Here is a 21,919-nt window from a genome sequence, read left to right as displayed (position 1 = left end):
GAGGCTTTTGGTTACACTCCTGGCGAAATGGCCTTTCTTTCTCCTCTGAGCACCAGGCCTTTCTCTCTGCCTGCTTCCTTCCTTCCCTGTAATTCTCCTCTGTCAGACTGTTTCTCCCAGGCAGGTCCTGGGCCCTCATTCTGTCTGCACCTTTTGGATCCCTCCCAAGTGCCCCTCGCCCTGACCTTTTAGCAGAGTGGGGCAAAGCTGTGCCCTTGCTGGGCCCCAGTGCTGGCCCGATTCTTGGAGGGGAGCAGGAGGGAGCTTGGTGGAGGCTCATGGAGCCCCTGCTGCCTCCCGCTGATCCCAACTGTCCCACTGACCCAGCTGGCTGCCTGGACATGGCCCGCTCCCCTCTCCTTCATCTTCTATCACTCCTTATTTCCTCCTGACTTTTCTTCACCTTCCAGTTCCTCCATGCCTTTGTCATGTCCTGCCTTTCCCCAGGGGTCCTGCAGCGATACCCACCATCCTGCTGCCTGCCCCCCAAGAAAAGGGTTTCACCCCCTAGGCTCTGCCCCCACTACTCCCTGGCATTCTCCTCTGGCTTCTCAGTGCCCAGCGTCACAGGCTGGACTCGTGGGGCCTCCTCAGTCCAGGTCCCACCAACCTCAATTGGTCTTTGCATCGGGTGCCCTTGTCTCAGCAGGAGGCTTCCTCTCAGCCAGTGACATCGGGCTGCCGATTGGTTTGCTCAGTCCCAAGTTGGCTTCACCTACAAATTATGTTCATAGGAAGACTATGGCCCTCTGTGTGGTCCCCTAATGTTGACCCAAAAGGCCAAACCCAGGGCATTTGCCTGACTACCAGTGAGAGAGTCCCTCCCATCCTTGGGGGAATCATGAGGTGAAAGTTTCCTTTCAGGTGCAGACAAAGCTCCTCTGAAGCCATTACAGGGACCCTCCATGCTGACCATCTACTTCCTTTTCAGGCAGCAAAAATATGCAACAACATGCTGCTGGCCATCAGCATGATCGGGACTGCTGAAGCGATGAATCTTGGAATCAGGTCTGTGGCTTTCTGTTTTTAGGAGCTGTGTCTGTCGATAGGGTGGGGGGAGAATAATACTACAGAGTTCTAGGAGTTTCTGCCACAAAAAGTTTTGCAGTTACTTGGAATATTGGAATATCCTTGACCTTGCCTGTTTAGCCAGAGTTTGGACCTCAGACAAACTTTCTTTGTAAAGTCACAAAGTACCATGGCATTTTTGCATTTAAACTTAATTATCTTTTTTGTTGTTGTGACATTCTCATTTCTTCTATCATGTTGAAGTAGGGGTTACAATCCCTGCATAACTGACATGTAGCTTGGCAATAGAGAGCTAAATTTGCATGAATGGTAGGGTCAGTGTGCAGCGTTGGTCATATATAAAAATCCCAGATGATTATTTTATTTACTTTGAATTTGATCCTTCCAATAAATGTTGCTGGTGGTTCTATTTTCTACATAAATTAGAGTTCAGTCCAAGAGATATATTTTATAGCCATAACCTCTTACAGTTAGCTAGTTTTTCACCCTTGCAGTCAAAACCCAACATTTCTTTTACTTATTAAAATGTATTCACACATGTATCTGGATGTTATTATGTAAATGGCTATGTTGTTTTACATAGATTATCCAATATTTTACTTAAATTGGGTCAAGAATTTCCTTTTTTCTATTAAAAGGAAGGAAAAAAGCATTTATTTTTTGTGTTTGTTTTTTGTTTTGCAAGGCAAATGGGGTTGAGTGACTTGCCCAGAGCCACACAGCTAGCAAGTGTTAAGTTACATCCCTGTAAAGCTGACATGTACCTTGACAATAGAGAGTTAAATTTGCATGAATGGAAGGGTCAGTGTGCTGTGTACATTGTATGCAAAAGTTCCAGATGATTATTTTATTTATTTGAATTTAGTCCTCCCAATAATTGTTGCTGGTGTTTCTGTTTTCCATATAGTTCTGTCTGGGTTTGAACTCAGGTCCTCTTGACTTCAGGGCTGGTGCTATATCTACTGTGCCATTTAGCTGCCCCCGCCCAAAAAAAAAGCATTTGTTAAGCACCTACTGTGTACCAGGCATTGTGCTAAGTGCTTTTACTTTGATGCTACAAAACTCTGTGAAGGAGGTCCTGGTTATTATCCCCATTTTGCTATTATTATCCCCATTTTTCAGTTGAGGAAACTGAGACAGGGAATTTTTAAGTCACTTTTCCAGGATCGCACAGCTAGTAAGGCTGGATTTGAATTCAAGTCCTCCTGATTCTAGACCCAGTGGAAGGGATAAGTTCATAATTAGGCTTGTGAATCAACAATCTTTTAATTTGAAACTCTTCCTAAGACAGATCATTAAACAATTACATATAGCAATATAATGTATGTTCAATTAAACATGTGTTCAGTTTTCTGAAGGCATGAGTGCACTCCTTCCTTTCTCTCTCTTTCCTCTCCTCTTTTTCTCCCTGCCTTTCTTTCCCTTTCTCTGATCATACTCGTTCTCATTTCATTTTTGTTCTCTTTTTTTTTTAACTCTACCTACCTAGCTCCCAATAAATTAGTTATTTTGTTGAATAATTCAGTCATTATTTGATGCTTTAGAGTAAGGGTTCTAAACTTGGAATCCTGAACTTGGTTCTCATAAATATTTGTATAACTTTATTTTAGTATATTTGGATTTTTTGGTAATCCCATGTATTTTTATTTTGTGTAAACATTATCCTAAGAGGTTCATAGGCTTTACCACATTGCCAAAAAAGGTCCATGACATAAAAAGGTTAAGAAGTCATGTTTCAGATACACTCCCAAAATCACCTGCCCCAAACTAAAATATTAAACACATTCAATGAAACTAGAATAATATAACATACCATTCAATTTTTGAAAAAAGCTACAAAACAGCAAAAAAGCACTTACTTTAAAACAACAACAACAACACAGTAATGGATTCACATTTCCTCTTAATTACCATATCAAGATGCTGTTGTTTTATTGAATTGCCCTTGTCTCAGATGTTGGACTATCTTGACCTATTAAGTTGTCATGTTGTAATTGAGATAAAAGAGGAATTTGCTTTGCATCAGTGCTAATTGGTTTATCAATATCGTGTACCATTTACATTTTAAAATTGAATGTCTGTAAGATGGTGAAGCATATCTGTATTAAGCTTTAATAAAATGGCTAGTCTTGTATGTAGCTATTGTTAAAAACCAATTGTAATTCAACGCGGTGTATCTGTATTATGGTCAGTTTTAGTCTACGGGTCACTTAGCATAATTGAAAAACTACTTGCCTACAACTTATTTTCATGTCTTGCTCTATCACAGTTAACAAATAAAAGGGAGATGGAAATTTCTGGGACAAAAATGCATACAAAATTAATTACTGTTGACAACAGGATGAGTGACTTGGTGCATATTTTAACATAGTTCAGTGTTTGGGGATAAAAAAAAGGGGGTTTGTAAATTAGAGATGTAACAAGACTAGAGGCTGGTAAATTTTCCCTCCATGGCATTCCAATCCATTCCATTTCCTACCATTTACTTTGAGCATCATGACTCCAGAAGCTATTCATCCTACAAAATAATGGCTCTTATTATAATGTGGCACTCCTTCAATACTTTTTGCTATTCAGACTACATAGGTAATAATTTGCTATTGACTGAAAAAAGCTGAGTTTTTAATAGAGTTCTAGAAGTTCTAATCTAATTAAATTCACGGAAATTTTTTATACTCCTATTATATGCTAAGCTGGTGATACAGGTGTGTCATGGACTTCCTTCTATAGTTTTCTGAATTGACTTGTTCCCCCAGCTTTAAGCTGGCAGATCTAGGATTCTCAATAGGATATGCCATTCAATTGCTTTTTTAGGATTAGGGGGGCAACCTTGGGATGAGGAGGGATAAACTATTTTTAACCCAGTAGTTCCTGAATCCCCATCAGCATGTTTCACATTTAAGCAAAATTAATCAACATGATACCATTAAACACAAAACATTGACTAAAGGATATGGCAGAAAAAGGAATAATTATAGTATTTTCTTAGTAGAGGGCACAACTAACCTTAATGCTTGCAGTCCCTCCTTCACATTCACATGTTTAACTTAAAGCCTTCTTGTGATTTTATTAGTAGCCTAATTTTCACTTTCACATCGGCAATGTCACACATTCATAACTCTGCACAGTAGAAAAAAAATAAGAGGCACAATGTCGCATTTATAGCTGCAAAAAGGGGGAAAGTATTGGTAAAAATGTTTGTGAATCTTCTCTACTTTTCTCATCTCCCTCTCAAATAAGAGAAGGTGGTAAAGACCAACAGGGCTAATCTTTGAAAATGCTTCCTTTATTTGCTAGGAATGGCACTAGAGGGGAATCCCTCTACTTTTCAAGTACAAAGGACAAACAAGCAGAGGATAAGTTAAATGACTCAGAGTCACACAATAAGTTTCTGAGGCCCAGGGTTCCGTGGCTTCTTCTAGGGCAGGGGTTCTCAAACTACCAGCCAGGTTATAGCAAATGGGTTGAGGGGAGGAGACAGAGTGTGAGCTTTTGCTTTTGCTATAGTCCGGCCCTCCAACAGTCTGAGGGACAGTGAATTGGCCCCCTCTTTAAAAAGTTTGAGGACCACTGCTCCAGGGCATGATAGGCAGAATGATAAGGGGAAGAGGTGCTCAAGAGAATGAGATGGTTCTCCAAAAGGTCCTAATGGGGAGGGGGAAAGAGTATGAGAGAATGACCTAAGAAAGAACTGCAAGGCTAAGGGGTTGGAGTTATGGGGTGAACAAAGAACAGAGTCTGGGGGAGAAGTAGAATGCCAAAAAATTGGGTTCAGATAAGGGGATTCCGAAATTCATTAACATGAAAGATGTTGCACATGGGTGATGTCACAGTCAAGGATAAGCCCTTGGTGTTTGTCTAAAGTGGATTGTAGCTCATGGGAAATGACTAAATTGAAGAACATGAGGTTACGGTTTTTTGAGAGAGTAGCAATATGTGTATGGGAGTCCGCCGTCAGCAGAACACTGCAGTCAGCGAGGTTCCCAGAAAAACAACTGAAAAGCCTGTGGAGAACTTAGGGGCACCGCCCATCATATATAAGAAGGGTCAAGCAAGAGCCCTCCCAGCCAACACATGATATCCTTCCAGCCATGAAGGGGTTCCTGCCCGCCCAGCAGCCACCTTTGGCCCTGCTGTCTTTATAACTGAACTTTACTTCCAAATTTCTAAATAAACCTTTTATTTATCAATCTAGGTTTTCGGGCCTGTAAATTCATTTTACAGGGGACACTGCGCCTTATGGGATTATCTATGCACCGAGAAATGGGGTTCCCCCTTTCCTTTCCCTTATTAGCTCTACCTATTACTTTGAATCACCTCCAAATGATGTTTTATATCATCATCTTATGTCTTGTATCTCTTGCCATTTTTATCTTCTGTCTTGGACTCCTCCTGCACTAAGCATCTTTTCTTCTGTATTCATGGGATAGTTTGTTCCATTTCTTTCCCTTCCTGCTTTCTTCTTGGCTTCCAATACATCAAGTTGGGGCCTCCCCAAAAAAGCAATGGCCAACTCTAACTTAGGTTGAGGGGCAACCGGGTAGCCCCACGGATAGCGTTAGGTCTTAGGAAGCTATTTTGGCAGCTGTGTGAAGTACAGATTGGAAAGGGTTACCTGGAAGATCAATTAGGAGACTCAAAGAGTCTGAACCAGCATGGCAGAAGAAGGGAATGGATTGTGAACTATGTGGAGGATAATTGTTCAGACTTGCCTGCCGATGGGTTGTGTTTGGGGGTACAGTGGAGGGGGGTATAAGAGGGATGTTCTAAATATGGGTGATTAGGAATAGGATAGTACCCTAGAAACCTGGAAGTGGGTCTGGATTAGGGGAAGAAAACATGATTGGACGTGTTTTGGCTCTCTAGGTAGATAAATCCATCTTGCAGTTGGTGTTTGGGATTAGAGTTCAGCAAAGATGCTACATCTGGATAAGTAGATTTGGCAGCCGTTTGCCTAGAAACAGCACTTGACAGACTGTGAGTAAATTAGATTTTCTTAGGAGAGAAGAGAGAAACAAGGGGAGAGTCTTGACCTGAGGTCTGGGGCCGCTCACCAAAGAGATGGAAGATGATCCAAGACTGAGAAGGAAGGCTAGATGGGTAAAAGGGTCCCCAAGACTGAGAAGAGAAACTCTGCAAGAAGAATGCAAAGGACTTGAAATTAGAAAGGGCCAGGTCTAGCCTTGGGCCCTCTTGTTTGTGGCTTTGACCAGATTCTTCAGTTTCTGTGACCCATGCACCTCTTTATGGGGAAGAAAGGAATATTAATCCTTAGGCTGGCTCTCTCTCAGGGTTATCAGGGATATGGATTACATGAGATAATGTACTGTACTATACAACACTCTGGGTGGGCCCCAAAGGGACAGATGAATATAAGATATTATACATACATATGTCTAGAGATACGTACCTGAATCTACCGTCTTTATGCCCCTTTGTATCATAGTTATTGATTATTTCCCCTAGATACTTGGATTTCTCACCATGTTTAATTTTTGTCCTGGCAGACCTAGGCCATTGCATTTCTTGTGGTAGGTGCTCAATAAATAAATATTGGTTGAAAGAATGAAGCCATCGTGGGGGAAGTAAGAAGCCTTGACCTTGCTGAGTGGGGTGGGCAAAAACAGGAGGGAGAAAGCCCTGTAGAAAGACTGAAGGTTTTCAGTTTTTATAAGGCAAAACTCATCCCTTTTCCCTATTAGGCTGATGCAGTGACAAAATCAATGGAGAGAGGAAATTTGAATGCAGAAATGCTAGCAGGGTAGCCGAAAGGCTTTTCAAAACAAAATGTAGCACATTCACTCCTTCTCATGCATGTGGCCCATCTGTGGACAGAGGGAAGAAGCTCACTTGTGTTATTTAACTGTTGAAAATAGTGTGCGCACTGCCGGCGCCTCGGCTCTTGTTAATGAATTGCTGCCTGGTAACATAATTCACAAGCTCATTTTTCAAAATGTTGAGATCTTTCATCCCATTTTCTTTAGGAGATTCTCAGTGGTTTGGAAGCACTAAAATATGAGTGCTTCTACTATTGTCTTTTCTCCATGGTTTACAGACGTGTTTTAAAATGACAGAATTGTTCTCTAATAGAGTATAGATAGCAGGCAGGATTTATAGAGCTTTGCAAGGTGAAAGAGAAAATTGGCATCAACGAGCATAAATTCCCAAGTAGTAAATTCCCCCAAAGTAGTGCAGCATCAGGGTGCTTTAGCTCCATTTATATTCTATACACTCTGGAGAAAATGTGTTGTTTTTGTCTCTTTTTTGTTCATAAAAATAAGAATACATTTCTATTGGGAGTTTTAATGTCAACATTTAAAAGTAGAGTTGCTCATTCCACTTAAATGTGCATTTCTAATGAACTGCATAGTTCATTTACTATTCAAGAACGTTTATTTTTACTTTGATATTGATTAGTATAGTTTGGGTAAATCTCTGCTCTCACTTGTCCTTTTTTTTATCATGTGCCGGGTCTTTAACACAATTATCCAGCTTAAATGATGTTAATCAAAAATGAGAAATCTGAACATAAGAATGCAATTAGTTGTCTCTTACTCGTAGCACATCCTGTCAGTTTGGATCCCTAGTTGTTATCACAAAGCAGAATCTAAAATTGACCACCACCTTTTTGAAATAATGAACAACTATGAACAGAATTAACCATAGTGGGGGTGTAAAGAAAATTCAAGTTTAAAACATTTTTAAATTCGAGTTCCTTGAGTAATCTGAAATCCCTGTAAGAGTCACTACCTCTGTAGTGTTGATGAAGATCATCTTTTACAAATAGATAGTGATGCATAATTTCATTTTTAAGAACCTCCCTCCCTTCCTTCCTCTGTGGCAGTGGCTTGCCAAGGTCACATAGATAGGAAGTGTTAAGTGTCTGAGGCCAGATTTGAACTCAGGTCCTTCTGACTTCAGGGCTGATGCTCTATCCACTGTGCCATCTAGCTGCCCCTTTTAAGAGAATTTCTTTGGGAAAAACTCCATGCTAATTTAGGTGACTGACTTGAGCTTCTTAATCAAAAATCAATGTTTTATGCAGGGCCTGTATTAAGCCACCAAAAAAATTCAAATAGAAGTTTGACATAACTTCTAGAAAATATGTTATGATTTTTTTTTAACCTCAAAAGCTATAATAAGACTGGTGAATGCCACATTTAACCGTAGAGGGTACTTACTTCTTAGTTTTCCATATGGCTTTCATCCTTGTAGGTGCTCAACTGTTTCTTTCATTGGATTTAATATAATACTTATCATAGGATTCTGGGTTAGGGCCAGAGATGGATAGGGACAGAAAGATGTTTTAGTTCAACTTCCCCATTTTCCAGAAGAGAAAACTGAAGCACAATACCTGGTTTGCTCAAGACCACCTAGCCAGCCTGCTTTTCTCACTAACTTGATTGTGGGCCGCTCTAGGTCAGGGATGATGTCTGTCTACTTTTTATTCCTTATGACCCATGTAAGTTCTCAGTAAGTATTCGTTCCACACAAGATAAACTGCACATAATTGATGCCCAGGCCTGTGGCCCCCCGCTTTCCATCTGTGAAGCATCCCCTCCAGAACTCAGCTCTCTGGGAGGTGTAGAAGGTTTGGCTTCTTTTCCGGCCCAACTGGAGACGCCAACCAGCAAAGTTAGCTCAGCCCTTGGGCCCTCAAAGCCTGGGCATGGGGTAGGGCAGACGCTGGGTGGATTTTAATTTGTCACCATTTGTGCATCAGCATCCTCCCTTCCTCTGGCGTCTCATTTGAGATTCTTGGTTTTTAAAGGGGAATAGCTGTGACACAGCGATGCTTCTTGAGGAAGCATTAGAAATGCGAGCGGGGCATCGGATGCTTTTTTCAGAGAATGTTTCAGCAATTGTAAAGTCGCCGGCACGCAGGCGCACACGTGGCTGCTCACGCTGCGTCCAGCGGCAAGTTATTATGGGGACTGACAGCCCGTCATCATTCTGACGGCTCGAGCGGTATATCTGGTGAACGGCCGCAGAGCTCTTATGCAGAGAGCATCATATGTTCCCAGCCAATTTACAGGGAAACAGCAATAACATTTTATCATGGTTGAGAGCCCAGTAGCGGCTTCCTATTAAACTTGCCCTTTCAGATACCTGTCTTGGATTAATTTGTTGATTTCAAATGGAAACTCAGTCTTCTCCAGTGAAGCATGACGTTCTAGAGACTCTCGCTGAATGACAATTACTGTATATTCTGGCTGGTTTCAGACCATTACAAGCCTCGGGCCCAGAGGAAGACAGAGGACTTCAGGAACTGATTTTAATATCGTGTCTAGTTTTAACTGTCAGTTATACATGTACCATTGGATGAATCCTCAGGAAGATGAAATGCAAAACGCTCCTAACTTGTGCTTCTTAATGATGTGCTTGCTCTGATGAAGGGGGAAAACAAGAAGAGGAGCGGTTTTCTGAAGGGAATTGATCTAGTGAAGAGCATCAAAGTTCAGAAAGTGCAGGTTTAAAATTATTGCTGAAATCACTCTTAATTTTTCCCCCTGAAAAGTGCTTCTCGGGAGCAAAATTCTTTGTTTACAAAAACATTTTAAAATTTGTAGCAATGTTTGCTCAAAGAATGGAGTAGAGCAAGCAGGGTGGACTTATTTAGAATAAGATGCTTGGCCCTCTTGGAGGGAAGAAAGATAATTGAAGATGGGAGCATTACTTCCAATGAGCATGAATTTCACTTAGTACTTAGCGTCTGCTCAGTGTTACCTGTGATGTTTTAAAGAGGAGCAACAATATGCTGACGTAGTTGAAAATTAATTTTAGACTAGTAATAAGTCTCTTGATTTTATCTCAAGTGGCAAGAGGAAGGCAGCTCTTTAGATATAAAAGGTACCTGAATTAAGAAGAATATTAAATTAGAATTATTTGTATTTAGAAAATATTTAGTTATAATTAAAGCAAATTAGTTCATCAGCAACCTGTATTTTTGCATTTATTCCCCTAGCAATGTTTATCTTGTTTGCCTAATTAGCTTAATGTTGGTTCAAAAGAGATCTCTAGCACAGTACACACATTCATATGATACAAATCCATTCAATCTCTTACAATGTCTTATAAAATCAAAATGAATTCAGAAAAGATGAAAAAAAATTGGAATTTGTTCAGTCTGCAGGTGAATTCCAATTAAGATTAGTCTCGTTTAATCTATTACATTTGTTATACTCCTCTTTAAAATATATAAGTGCTCAGCACGATCTCCTGTTTTAACACATTTATCTATAACTTTGGGTATATCAGGAATCAAATCATATTCCCTAGATTACATTTACCTTTAACAGACTCCCAGGGTCAGTATTGTAAAGGATTTTGCAGAATTTAATGTTTAATCAGTTTCTCTTTAAAAGCTCACCTCTTTGCTTTCATACAAAAAGTACAGTGTGCAAAATAAACATGCCTACATTTTTTAAAAAATCTTGATCTACCTTTGTGTAGTAAATGTATTATTTCTGTTCTTAGAAGACATTGGTTCTGAGTGAGAGTAGAATATTTCATAGCAATACTTTGCAACAACTTTATATTAAAGAAATAGCTAAGTCATCTGTAGAAAATATTATTTGAAATTTGAATGAATGATACTTAACAAAAATATGTTCCCCCAACTGTGTAAAAATACTTATCCTCACAACAATACCGTATTTTGATTCTATTTTCTTTAAAGTCCACATGGAGCAGCCATTTACACCGTCAGCCCAGCATTAGGACAAATGATGTTTCTGCTCGGACAAGCTTTGTTTTATCAGGATCAGTGACCTCATCAGCAGCTGACCCAGAACTATAATGCATGTCTCTGAATAGATAACATATGTCACAACTGTGCAGACTTGCTTCATAAGCAAGATTTCTTAATGAAGATTTAATAAATAAATAGTTTTCAGGAATATACAACAAGTAATATCTTCTTTCACAAGATAATTTCTTTTAAGATTCTTTTACGGTTTGTAGCACATCTCTTGCATTTATTTTCTTGAAAACAAAAAGCATAAACACACATATAAATGCATCCACACGTATACTACTACTATGATGCATCATTTATTTGCCAGTGTATCATTTTGAAATATTTTAGTTATGAGCAGCATATGTGGAATTTAAATGTTAAAAATGCTAATTTTGATTTAAATTTTTTTATGAAATACATAGATGTAATTGATGACCAAAAGACCAGAAGAACCTATGCTTGCAATAAGCAAGCAAGCACACAGAAACCGTGTTAGACAATATTTATTTTAAAAAGCAAGATGGGGCAAAATGTTCTTATTAAATATAGAAGGTCCTACCTCTGAAATATTACTGCTTATCATCTAGTTCGAGTCCCTGTAATTTAAGACAGAATTGCCTACTTCTAATATCAATACTCTTTTGTTTTCCAAGGCATGTAATAAATGGGAGAGAAATGGCACCTTGTCGTCATATGTAAAACAAGTCACCCATGTCTTGCACATTTTGACATTTAACACTTCTTTTCTTTGACCTTTGACAGGTTAGGTCTTGACCCAAAACTGTTGGCCAAAATTCTAAATATGAGCTCTGGTCGTTGTTGGTCAAGTGACACTTACAATCCGGTGCCAGGGGTAATGGATGGAGTACCTTCTGCGAATAATTACCAGGGTGGATTTGGAACAGTGCTTATGGCCAAGGTACTGTACATTTGATAAAGAGCTAATCTTTAAATCCCTTTTATCTTATTCTTAGTTTTTTTTCTTTAACAAAATCTATCCCTCTCCTTCATATACTTCTCAAGCAACAAAATCACTTTTTATTTCAACCTTGGAAATTACCTTTCTCCTTCTTACCAGGAATGAATAAGAATTTATTCTAGATGGGTAGAAAAATGCTAAGTGTATTCCTCTTTACTGCTAATATACTTTACTAAAAGAGACTGACAAGTTACTTTTGTTTTATTTGGTACTTGAGTTTCTTTTTAACATAATCTGGCAAAATTTAGTGCAGTTTTCTAAAACTTTGAATAGATCAAATGCATGGAAAGAGAGTAGTGAACATTGATTTTTTTAACACATAAAATTTCCAACCCCTATATTGACCTTAAAAGTACATTTTAAAGAAGAATAGTCCTCCAAAACTAATATAAAAGTCTCTTAATTCTCAAAATAAAATTCTCTTTTTTATTAAGTAGAAATGGGTCTGTGAGGGCCTCTATTACATATTTCTTAGCCCATGAAAAATGTATTAAAGACATTCTTTCTTTGGGGGCACCTGTTCTGCCAGCTCTGAATTTACTTTTCAAGAAGCCCTTACTTAGGCCTCTGCACATACCATGTTATAAGCATGTTTCCTAGTCTCAATCCTGAAAGAATATTCTTAATTTGGCTGTCATGGGCCAGGCTTGTCTAACCCTAGTTTGCAGCAGCTGCTATATAAAAACCAGTCACCTCCTGTATCTGCTGGGCTGCAGGCACAAGGTAATGGCTGTCTGCCGTGAATGTCAGGCAGGCGATGTGGGACTCGTAGAGTCCTGGAGATCTCGTTGGGAAATGCTGCCAGAGACTGAAACCAAGAGAGAAATTAAGACATGGAGCTTAGACCCAAGAAGAGCTAGGTGTAGATTCTGCCGTGTAGACTTTCTGTAGAGGTGACCTCAGTAAAATGAAGGGCTTGGGAATCAGTGGCCAAGGACCAGAGCCTCTGTCAGGATTGTTGTCCAGGGTGCTTCGCTGCCTGTTTCAGTTACTGTTTCAGGAATGGAAGTTGGGGGTGGCCGAGGAAAGGAAAAAATAGAACAGGGATGATCTCCCCTTTTTATCATGAGAGAAGATTGTTTAGCAATACCCTAACTAATTGGATTACCTTTTTGTATTAGTAAACTGTGGAGAGTTTCGGGTAGTCCATGTCAGTACCATACAGACTAAAGTTACGATATCTTGAACAAATAAAGAATTTCCCTCCTCAAAGAAAATGTATTAAGCTTCTGATCAACTAGTTTACCAATTACCCTTTGTCTGAGCAGAATAGACATATGTTCTTTAGTTTAATACTGGTTAAGTACTTTTAAATATTACCCTAATCAATTTAGTTGCCATTTTCTGGACTTTCTATAACTCTCTCCCAGTTTCTTAGAGCACAGTGACTACCACTACGGGAAGCATTCCATTTGTAACTTACTATATATATTCATATTGCTTTGTATTCTTTCCATTCTTCTACTTTATGACACCCAGTGTTTCCAAATACTTTTAATCATACAAGAAAGAAAAAAACACAATTGGGCATATAGCTAAAAACTAGCAAAAACAACAAATCAAAAACCTCAGCTAAAACACTTAAACTCAAATTCTGAATATCAAGGAAGAAATCAATAAAACTGAAAGCAAAACCCATTATATCAAGACATAAAACTAAGAGATAATTAAAAAAACTAACAAGATAGGCAAAATATAAGCTAGTTTGATCTTTAATTCCTCTCCCCTAACAAAACTCAGATTGCCGAGATTAAAAGAGAAAAATAATGATTCATAGCAGATAAAGAAGTAAAAAAAAAAATTAGAAACTGTTTTGCTAAATTACATGCCAACAAAGCTGATAACTTAAGGTAAACAGATGATTATTTCTGAAAATGTAAACTGTCCAAATTAAAATAAATCAGGAAAGAGAGAATTTAAATGAACAAGCCCAACTAAGTTCCCAAAGAAGAAAAATAACAGTAATTGAATTTAGTAGTTAATTCTATCAGATACTCAAAGAAAAATTCACTCTATTGTTATATAAATTGTTTACCAAAATAGGAGAAGAAAATTTCTTTTAAACTCTATGAGGCAAATATGGTCCTCATTCTTAAGACAGGGAGAGATAAAGCAAACAAAACTGATGATCAATATCTCTAATAAATATTGTTGCAAAAATATTGAATATATTTTTGATAAAGTGTAAAGCAACATATTAAAGAGATTATACATAATGTTTATTTTTAATTCATACCGAGATGTAGTTTTAGGAAAACATAAACAAAATAAGCCATATTAATAACAAAACCAATAAACACAGTGATTATTTGTAGTAAAAAAAAAAAAAGAAAAAGAAGTAAAAAATCATAGGGATAAATTGACCTTTTCTTAATAAGGTAAATAATATCAATTTCTTTTTCTATAATGAAGTAAAATCAGAGTTTAAGCACTATAATACAGTGCATATTTATTAAGCACTTTCCAAGTGCTAAACAGTGACAAATAAAAATAAACAATTCAAGTCCTCAACGAGCTTATGCTCTAATGGGGTAAACAATACAGAAAAGGAAGATGAAAAGGAGAATGGCAAGAGTATGATGGCTATACAACTGAAACCAAGCAGTACAGCTGATGATAAATGAAAAGTTGGCTGAAAGGGAGGCTTTGGAAGAAGTTTTATTTTCTAAGCAGCACTCCTCCAATCAAAGGAACAAGAATATCTACCATAACCATATAGTTCTAGAAATACTAAACATAGCAATAAGACAAGAAAAAAGAAATTGAGGGCCTAGGCCTAGGCAATATGCAAAGAAAATTAGTGCTTTTTGCAAACAATAAAAACAATTTTACTTAGGAAATCCTAGAAACCTAACTAAGAAATTAATTAAAACTAATATTAATAAAGTAGCAGATTATTAACAAAATGCAACTATAAGAGATTTTTTAAAATGTATTCAAAATAAAACAGAAATTATATGAATACAACTGCAAAATCCTCTTTAGAAAAATAAAAGGAGGCTTAATTAAATCATGGGAGAGATATTAATTGCTTATGATTGGGTAATGCCAATATAATTAAAATGACAATAGCTTAATTAACATGGTGTTTTGGTAATGTACCAGTTACTTTATATAAATAGATAAAATAATAATAAAATTCATCCGGAGGAAGAAAAGGTCAGTAGTCTCAAAGGAAATTATTGAAACAAAGTGGGAAGCAAGGGAACTTAGCAGTGCCATATCTAACTACACAACAAAGCAGAATTCATCAAAACAATTTTGTGTTGGTTAAAAAAGAAAATTAATCAGGTACACATGACCCCAAAACACTGGAACATGATAATGTAGTTTTTGATAAGCCCAAGGGTGCATGCTACTGGGGTAAAGACTCATTGTTTGGAAGAGGTTGCTGATAAAATTGAAAAGCAGTCTGAAATAAATCAATTTTAGTCCAGTATCTCCCACCATGTACAACAGTAAGTTTTATATGGATAAATGATGTATATATTATTTTATCCCTTTAAAAAATAGAAGAAAAGAAAAGCCTTTTCATGACTATAGATTAGAGATGGAGGTGGTATTCTTGATTAAACAAGGGATACAGAGGAACACAGAAAATAAAATAGAGAATTTTGATTACATAAATTGTAAAGGTTTTTATAGTAATGAAATCAAGTTTGATTTAGAAAGGAACAGGGAGGAAGGAATCTTTGGAGCAAAGTTCTCCAATAAAGGCCTAATTTCCAATATATATATATATATATATATCCCACAAATACACTTTTCTTTTTTTTTTTTCTTTTCCCCAGTTGCATGTAAAACAACATTTTTGTTACATATGTACATTCATTTTTCTCCGGATAATTAATCATTTTATTACTCATGCTAGCAAATAAAAGGAGTCAATAGAAGTCTTGAATGCCAAAGGTCCCTCTTGAAATGTTTATATTGTACATTCATTTTTTACTTATTTTCATATGAATCATGTTGAGAGAAAAAATAAGAAAAGGAAAAAACCACAAGAAAAAAAAAAGTGAACATATCTTGTGTTGATTTATACTCAGTCTCCTTAGTTCTCTCTAAATGCAGGTGGCATTTTACGCCGTAAGTTTATTGGGATTGCCTTGGATCACTGAATTAAGAAGAACCAAGTCTTTCCTAGTTGATTATCACACAATCTTGCTATTATTGTGTACTATGTACACTTGGTTCTGTTTGTTCCTCTCAGCATCAGTTCCTATACATCTTTCTAGGCCTTTCTAAAATCAGCTTATTCGCTCAGCATCAGTTCATGTAATTTTTTTCCAGGCCCTTCCTAAAATCAGCTTATTCATCATTTTTTTATAGAACAAAAATATTTTATTACTTTCATATTTCATAATTTATTGAGCCATTCCCCAGTTTAGGGGAATCTATTCAATTTCCATTTCTCTCCCACCACAAAAAAAGAGCTGCTACAAATATTCTTGTACTTGTGGGTCCTTTTCTCTCTCTTTTGATTTCTTTGGGATAAAGATCCTATAGAGACACTGTTGGATCAAAGGGTGTACGTAGTTTGATAGCCCTTTGGGTATAGTTCCAAATGGCTCTCCAGAATGGTTGGATCATTCACAACTCCATCAATAATGCATTAGTGAACAAGTTTCCCCACATCCCTTGTAGTATTTCAGATAAATGGTTTTAAAAAAAAAAGAAATCCAAACTGTTAATAACTATATAAAAATGCTCCAAATCATTAATAACTAGAGAAGCACAAATTAAAATAACTCTAAAGTTCTACCTCACAATTATCAGATTGGTAAAAATTGGTAAAAAAAAAAAAACAAAAAAACAATTGTTAGAGGACTATAGGAAAACAATAACTCATAGCTATTTAGAGGAGTTGTTTGTTCTAGCCATCCTGGGAAGCAATTTGCTTGTGTTAATAGTAGGTTTTCCCCCCAATTACATATAAAGACAATTATTAATATTTTATGTAAAATTTTATAAAATTAAAATTAATAAAATTTACATAAAATTTCAAAATTTTCCCTCCCTCCCTGTTCTCTCCCTCTCTAAAACAGTAAAAGCAGTTTGATATAGGTTATAAATGTGTAATTATATAAAACATATTTCTATTGCAAATTTGATCTCTGTTCAGACTCCATCAGTTCTTTCTCTGGATGTGAATAGCATTTTCCATCACAAATCTTTTGGACTTATCTTGGATCATTGCATTGCTGAGATCTGAGTCAGTCATAGTTGATCACTGAGAAATATTGTCGATACTGTGTACAATAGTCTCTTCACTTTGTATCAGTGATGTAAGTCTTTTCAGATTTTTCTGAAATCTACCTACTGATCAACACATTCCATTCACCAAAAATTAATTAGCCATTCCCCAATTAATGGGTTTCCCCTTCAATCTCCAATTATTTTTTTTCCCTGAGGCAATTGGGGTTAAGTGACTTGCCCAGGGTCACACAGCTAGGAAGTGTTAAGTGTCTGAGTCCAGATTTGATCTCAGGTCCTCCGGACTTCAGGGCTGCTGCTCTATCCACTGCGCCAGCTAGCAGCCCCCAATCTCCAATTCTTTACCACCACAAAAAGAGCTGCTATAAATATTTTGGTATCTAGTGGTTCTTTTCTCTTTTTTATGCTCTCTTTGGGATATAGACCTAGTGATGGTGTTCCAAAATCAGATTGCCCTTTGGGCATAATTCCAAATAAATCTCCAGAAGAATTGGATCAATTTATGACTACCAACAGTTACATTAGTGTCCCAATTTTCCCACATCCTCTCCAGCATTTATCATTTGCCTTTTCTGTCACATTTGCCAACCTGATATGTATGAAGGATGTTTCAGAGCTGTTATAATATTCATTTGTGTAATTAATGGTAAGTTATAGTATTTCTGTATTACTACAGATAGCTTTGATTTCTTCATCTGATAACTGCCTGTTCATATCATTTGATCATTTATCAGTTGGGGGGATGACTTGCATTCTGATTAATTTGAAAAATGTCTTTATCAATGACACTTGCTGTAAAAACTGTTTCCCAACTTTCTGGAAAGCAAAAGCAAGTTGTAACGATGCCCGAAAAGTCACAACTTGTCCATATCCTCTGACTCAGCAGTACCACCGGTAGGTCTATCTACCCTAGTCAACTCATCTGTACAAGAATATTTAGACAGCTCTTTCTGTTATAAAGTGGAAATTCCCATTAGTTGGGGAATAGTTGAATAAATTATGATGTGTAAATATAGTAGAATGTTCATAAAGAACATAATAAAGACAGACATCTTTGAACTGTGATTGATGAAGCACGCTGCCCACCTCGAAATGATGGACTCAGGACCATAGGATAAGATATTTTCAAATATGACTGAAAGGTGGTTTTTTTGGCATGATTGTGCACATTTTTTTCTTTTATTTAAGTGGGGATGAAGTGAGAAGGGAAAGGGGGATAGGGATAAGATTGCCAAAAGAGGAGAAAAAATTTTTAATGCACAGAAGAAAAGAGAAAGAAGGTCAGAAGACATAGAGACACAGGACAACTTTCAAAGTTACATATTGAATTAAAAGAAAGGCAAGCTATACATCATAGAAATTTGCAGTTTCATGCACAATCTTCTTTTTCTATTCTACTATATGTGGAAATCCTAATTTTATTTGGCATTTTAAATTAAGAATATTAAAATTTTTTAAAGCATACAAACAGTTCCCTAAACAAGGGAACAAGACTATAAAAGCCATATCTAAGAAATAGTTCAAGTCAATAATAAGAAGAAAAATGCAAATTAAAATAACACTGAAGTTTTAATTCTCCACCCATAAGTACTTTGATATGTCTACCTTCCCACAGAACTTCTAACATCTGTTATTTTCCTCACCTTTTGTCCTTTTCTGGGTTATCTTTGCCAATTTTATGGGTGGTATAAATTTTTTTAAATTTTGGGAAAAACATTAGAATTGAAAAAATAAAAGTAAAAAAAAAATTAATTCTGCTTTCTAGCCATCTTACAGCAATTTGAAGGGGAAACGCGTTAAATCAAACATTACCACTTACATAACCCATGTTGTTTGGTCCCTTTGTTTTCCACCTTTGATGCCCCCACTCCTCTGCTAAGCTAACGTCCCCCCTGTCTTTGCTGTTTGGTTTCAGGATCTGGGGTTGGCACAGGACTCTGCTACCAGCACAAAAAGCCCAATCCTTCTCGGGGGCATGTCCCACCAGATCTATAGGATGATGTGTGCCAAGGGCTATGCCCGCAAAGACTTCTCCTCGGTTTTCCAGTTTCTTCGGGAGGAAGAGAACTTGTGAGCTGGCTGCGGCAACAGGCGCTGGTTGAAACCCAAAGCTTTCTGGGAGCCTCCCCCCATCAATGGATCTGCTCCAAGGTCTCCATCACTATCTTTCATAGACCTGTCTGCTTTTGATTGTGTAGGTCACAATGATCTAGGTCTAGGAACTTTTCTCATCCATTTTTTAAAAACTGCTTATTCTTTTTAGTTTATTTAGTGACTGCATCATAAATTAAATATTCTCATCCTTTAAGGGCCACCATCAGAGAGGCACACCAAAGCAATACTAAACTTAAAAAAAATTTTTTTTTAATATTTTTGTCACCCCAGATTATTACCTTGGACAAAGTCAGCTGAATCTTTGCTTACTTCAGCTGAGTTATTAGTCACTTCATTTTACAAATAAGCCTGCTCTCAATTAATTTTCACCAAAATAAAATCTTTGTAGGGAGAAGGAAGTATAGTTATAGGGACAGAAGCAAAATGGGTAACCTGAGGAAGCACGAGGAGCAACTTCCCTTTTCCTGTCCCTAGCCACCCACCTTCCTGATATGTTTGTCTTCTTAAACATATGGTTTCTCTTAGGTTAATAAGATTACTGATTTTTTTTTTTTTTGTTCCAAGGAGTTGATAAAATTAAGTAAAAACTTGTTATTGAGTATTTTCCAATTTGGACTTAGTTACAATATCTTTGTCTGTCTGTGTATGTGTGCGTCCCTGCCCCTTCCAGTAAAGCCTCCATATACTGTGAACCGATTTTTAAACTTTTTGTTTCCTTGTACATTTTTTTCAAGCACTTTTGGACATCAAAAGAACGGCATCTTTAGGGCCTACTGCTAGGTTAACAATGTATATTTACTTTAGATGATTATTATGTTACTCTAAATAAATAAACCACATTATTTTCAATTCAAATAAATTTCTATGCTGATAATGCCTTCTTAGGGTTTTTGTTGTTTCTTTCTATTTGCTGAGTTTGAGTGCTCCATCCAGGAGGAGCGGGTCCAGCCCAGCCGCCCTTCTTTATGTCTTTGAATGCTCCGTCCAGAATCTTCCAGCAGAGGAGGGCTCTGGAATGTGTCTGGGGACCAGGAAGCGCTCTTTGCCTCCGGCTCACCCCCCTCCTCCAGCCCTTCAGGTCCACTTTTTCTGCCGCTTCCACAGTAGGAGTTGCCCTCAATGACCCACTGCCTGGTCCCTGCTCACACCCAGCAAAGGCTTTCTGTTGCCTCTTTGGTCCTCTGAAATTTTATAGCAGCTGGTTATTTTCCTTAAGAGAAAACACACAATAAGTCATCCGGGAGCTCTGTGACGGACCCTGGACATCCAGGGCAGTGAGAGATAAGGGAAGCACTTGGCAAAGTGTCCGCTGATGAAGAACCTCTCCACACTGGACTGGATTTTGGAGATGGGTCCACGGAGAACCCGTGGAGGTTCTTTCACTTTCCTGGTGGGGCCTTCAGCAATCAAGGAGCAAAATCACCATCTCAGGCTAGTTCCTGAACAGAGACCACCATGGAGGTAAAACAATGTCATCACGGATCAACAGGAAGTTTGGGGATTTCAATTTCAGGGTCAAGGTGACCAATGTAGAAGGAAACACTGGTCTTGGAGCCAAAAAAGACCTCTGGCATTTACTGGGAGAATGACCCATTCCTTTAAGCTTTCTGAGTCCCAGTTTCTTCATCTCTAAAAGTGGGGATAGTGTTTCTTCATAATATCTCCTATAATAGTTGAGAAGAGAATGCTTTTGAACTGTTTTTATATATATATATATATATATATATATATATATATATATATATATATATATATATATATATATACACACATATGAGTTACTATTATTACTCAAATGTCTCTTTGATCTTCTGGATGTGGATATTCTCTCCAACAATGAAGATTACCACTCATTCACGTCTGCCCATCTTATGCAGCTCTTGTCCGTCTTCTCCCACAGATTCACTATGAGCAACTCCATCCTTTTGACCTAATCCCATGAGGATACCAGTGGAGTAGCCATTGGTTATCTCTTGCTCTCATTCTATGACCAGCCCATCCTTTTTCAATCACATTTCTTTGATGACATCTTCTAGTTTTGTTTATTGAAAGAACATCAAGATTGATAGAATTCAGACCATCCGGGGCAGGCTCCCTTTGGCTTAGGAAAAGAATCTCACATTCAGAATACCAACAGCAGCTCAGGTTTTAGATGATTTCCTCATCTGTAAAATAGGATAAGAATAGCATCTTCTTCCCAGGGTTGTGAAGATCAAATAAGATAATGTTTGTAAAATTCTTTTCAAATTGTAAGGCTCTGTTTAAGGAATAGCTAATAGTATCCATTTTTTGGAAGGTAACTCTCATGCTCTCTTCCTTTGTGATCCTCTGTGCTTCATGGAAGTCACTAAATATTAAGGTATAGATTGATCAGTAGTGGAAGAACTCATCAGATGCTTTTCTATCTCTTCATCTTCATCAGTGAATGAGGTTATCTTAATAGTTATCTTTTTGCTTATGTTTATCATGAACGCCACAAGGTAATATAACCCAGATCTCCTGAAATGTTTAATGTGTCTTATTGTCTTTAAGCCCACAATGGAAGGAAATTTCCCCACTCCCTTATTTATCTTTCCTAGGGGGACTCAGTCAGCCAACAAGGATTTATTAAGTGTCTACTTAATGGGCACTTAATAAATGGGCAATTGGGTGACTATTGAAGTAGGTGCTGCAGATAGATAATGGTCCTTGAACGGAATAATAAGAAGGAAGGGGCTGGTTGCATTGGGTAAATAGTGCTTTGTTTTTCACTGATCTCAAGAAGGATATTCCCCATAGAAACTCACCGCTATTCATCTCTTGGTATCCCATGACTGAAGCATCATAGAACATGGTGAGCCATG

The 21,919-nt window shown here is 37.5% G+C and overlaps 1 protein-coding gene across 2 annotated transcripts in view; it reads left to right on the top strand.

Moving 5' to 3' along the window:
- The window catches only part of HIBADH (3-hydroxyisobutyrate dehydrogenase), a 134,240-nt gene extending 114,290 nt beyond the window's left edge, over positions 1–19,950 (top strand). For both annotated transcript variants that reach the window (XM_074270726.1, XM_074270727.1), the window contains exons 6-8: positions 932–1,008; positions 11,531–11,687; positions 18,877–19,950. In XM_074270726.1, coding sequence (XP_074126827.1) covers positions 932–1,008; positions 11,531–11,687; positions 18,877–19,035 — 393 coding nt within the window. In that variant the 3' untranslated portion in view covers positions 19,036–19,950. The remainder of the gene's footprint in view (positions 1–931; positions 1,009–11,530; positions 11,688–18,876) is intronic.
- Positions 19,951–21,919: the final 1,969 nt, after the last annotated feature.

This window comes from Sminthopsis crassicaudata, chromosome 5 (genome assembly GCF_048593235.1).
Source record: "Sminthopsis crassicaudata isolate SCR6 chromosome 5, ASM4859323v1, whole genome shotgun sequence".
NCBI lineage: Eukaryota > Metazoa > Chordata > Mammalia > Dasyuromorphia > Dasyuridae > Sminthopsis > Sminthopsis crassicaudata.
Note: the sequence above shows the minus strand (reverse complement) of the source record. Positions and strands in the feature narration are given on the sequence as shown.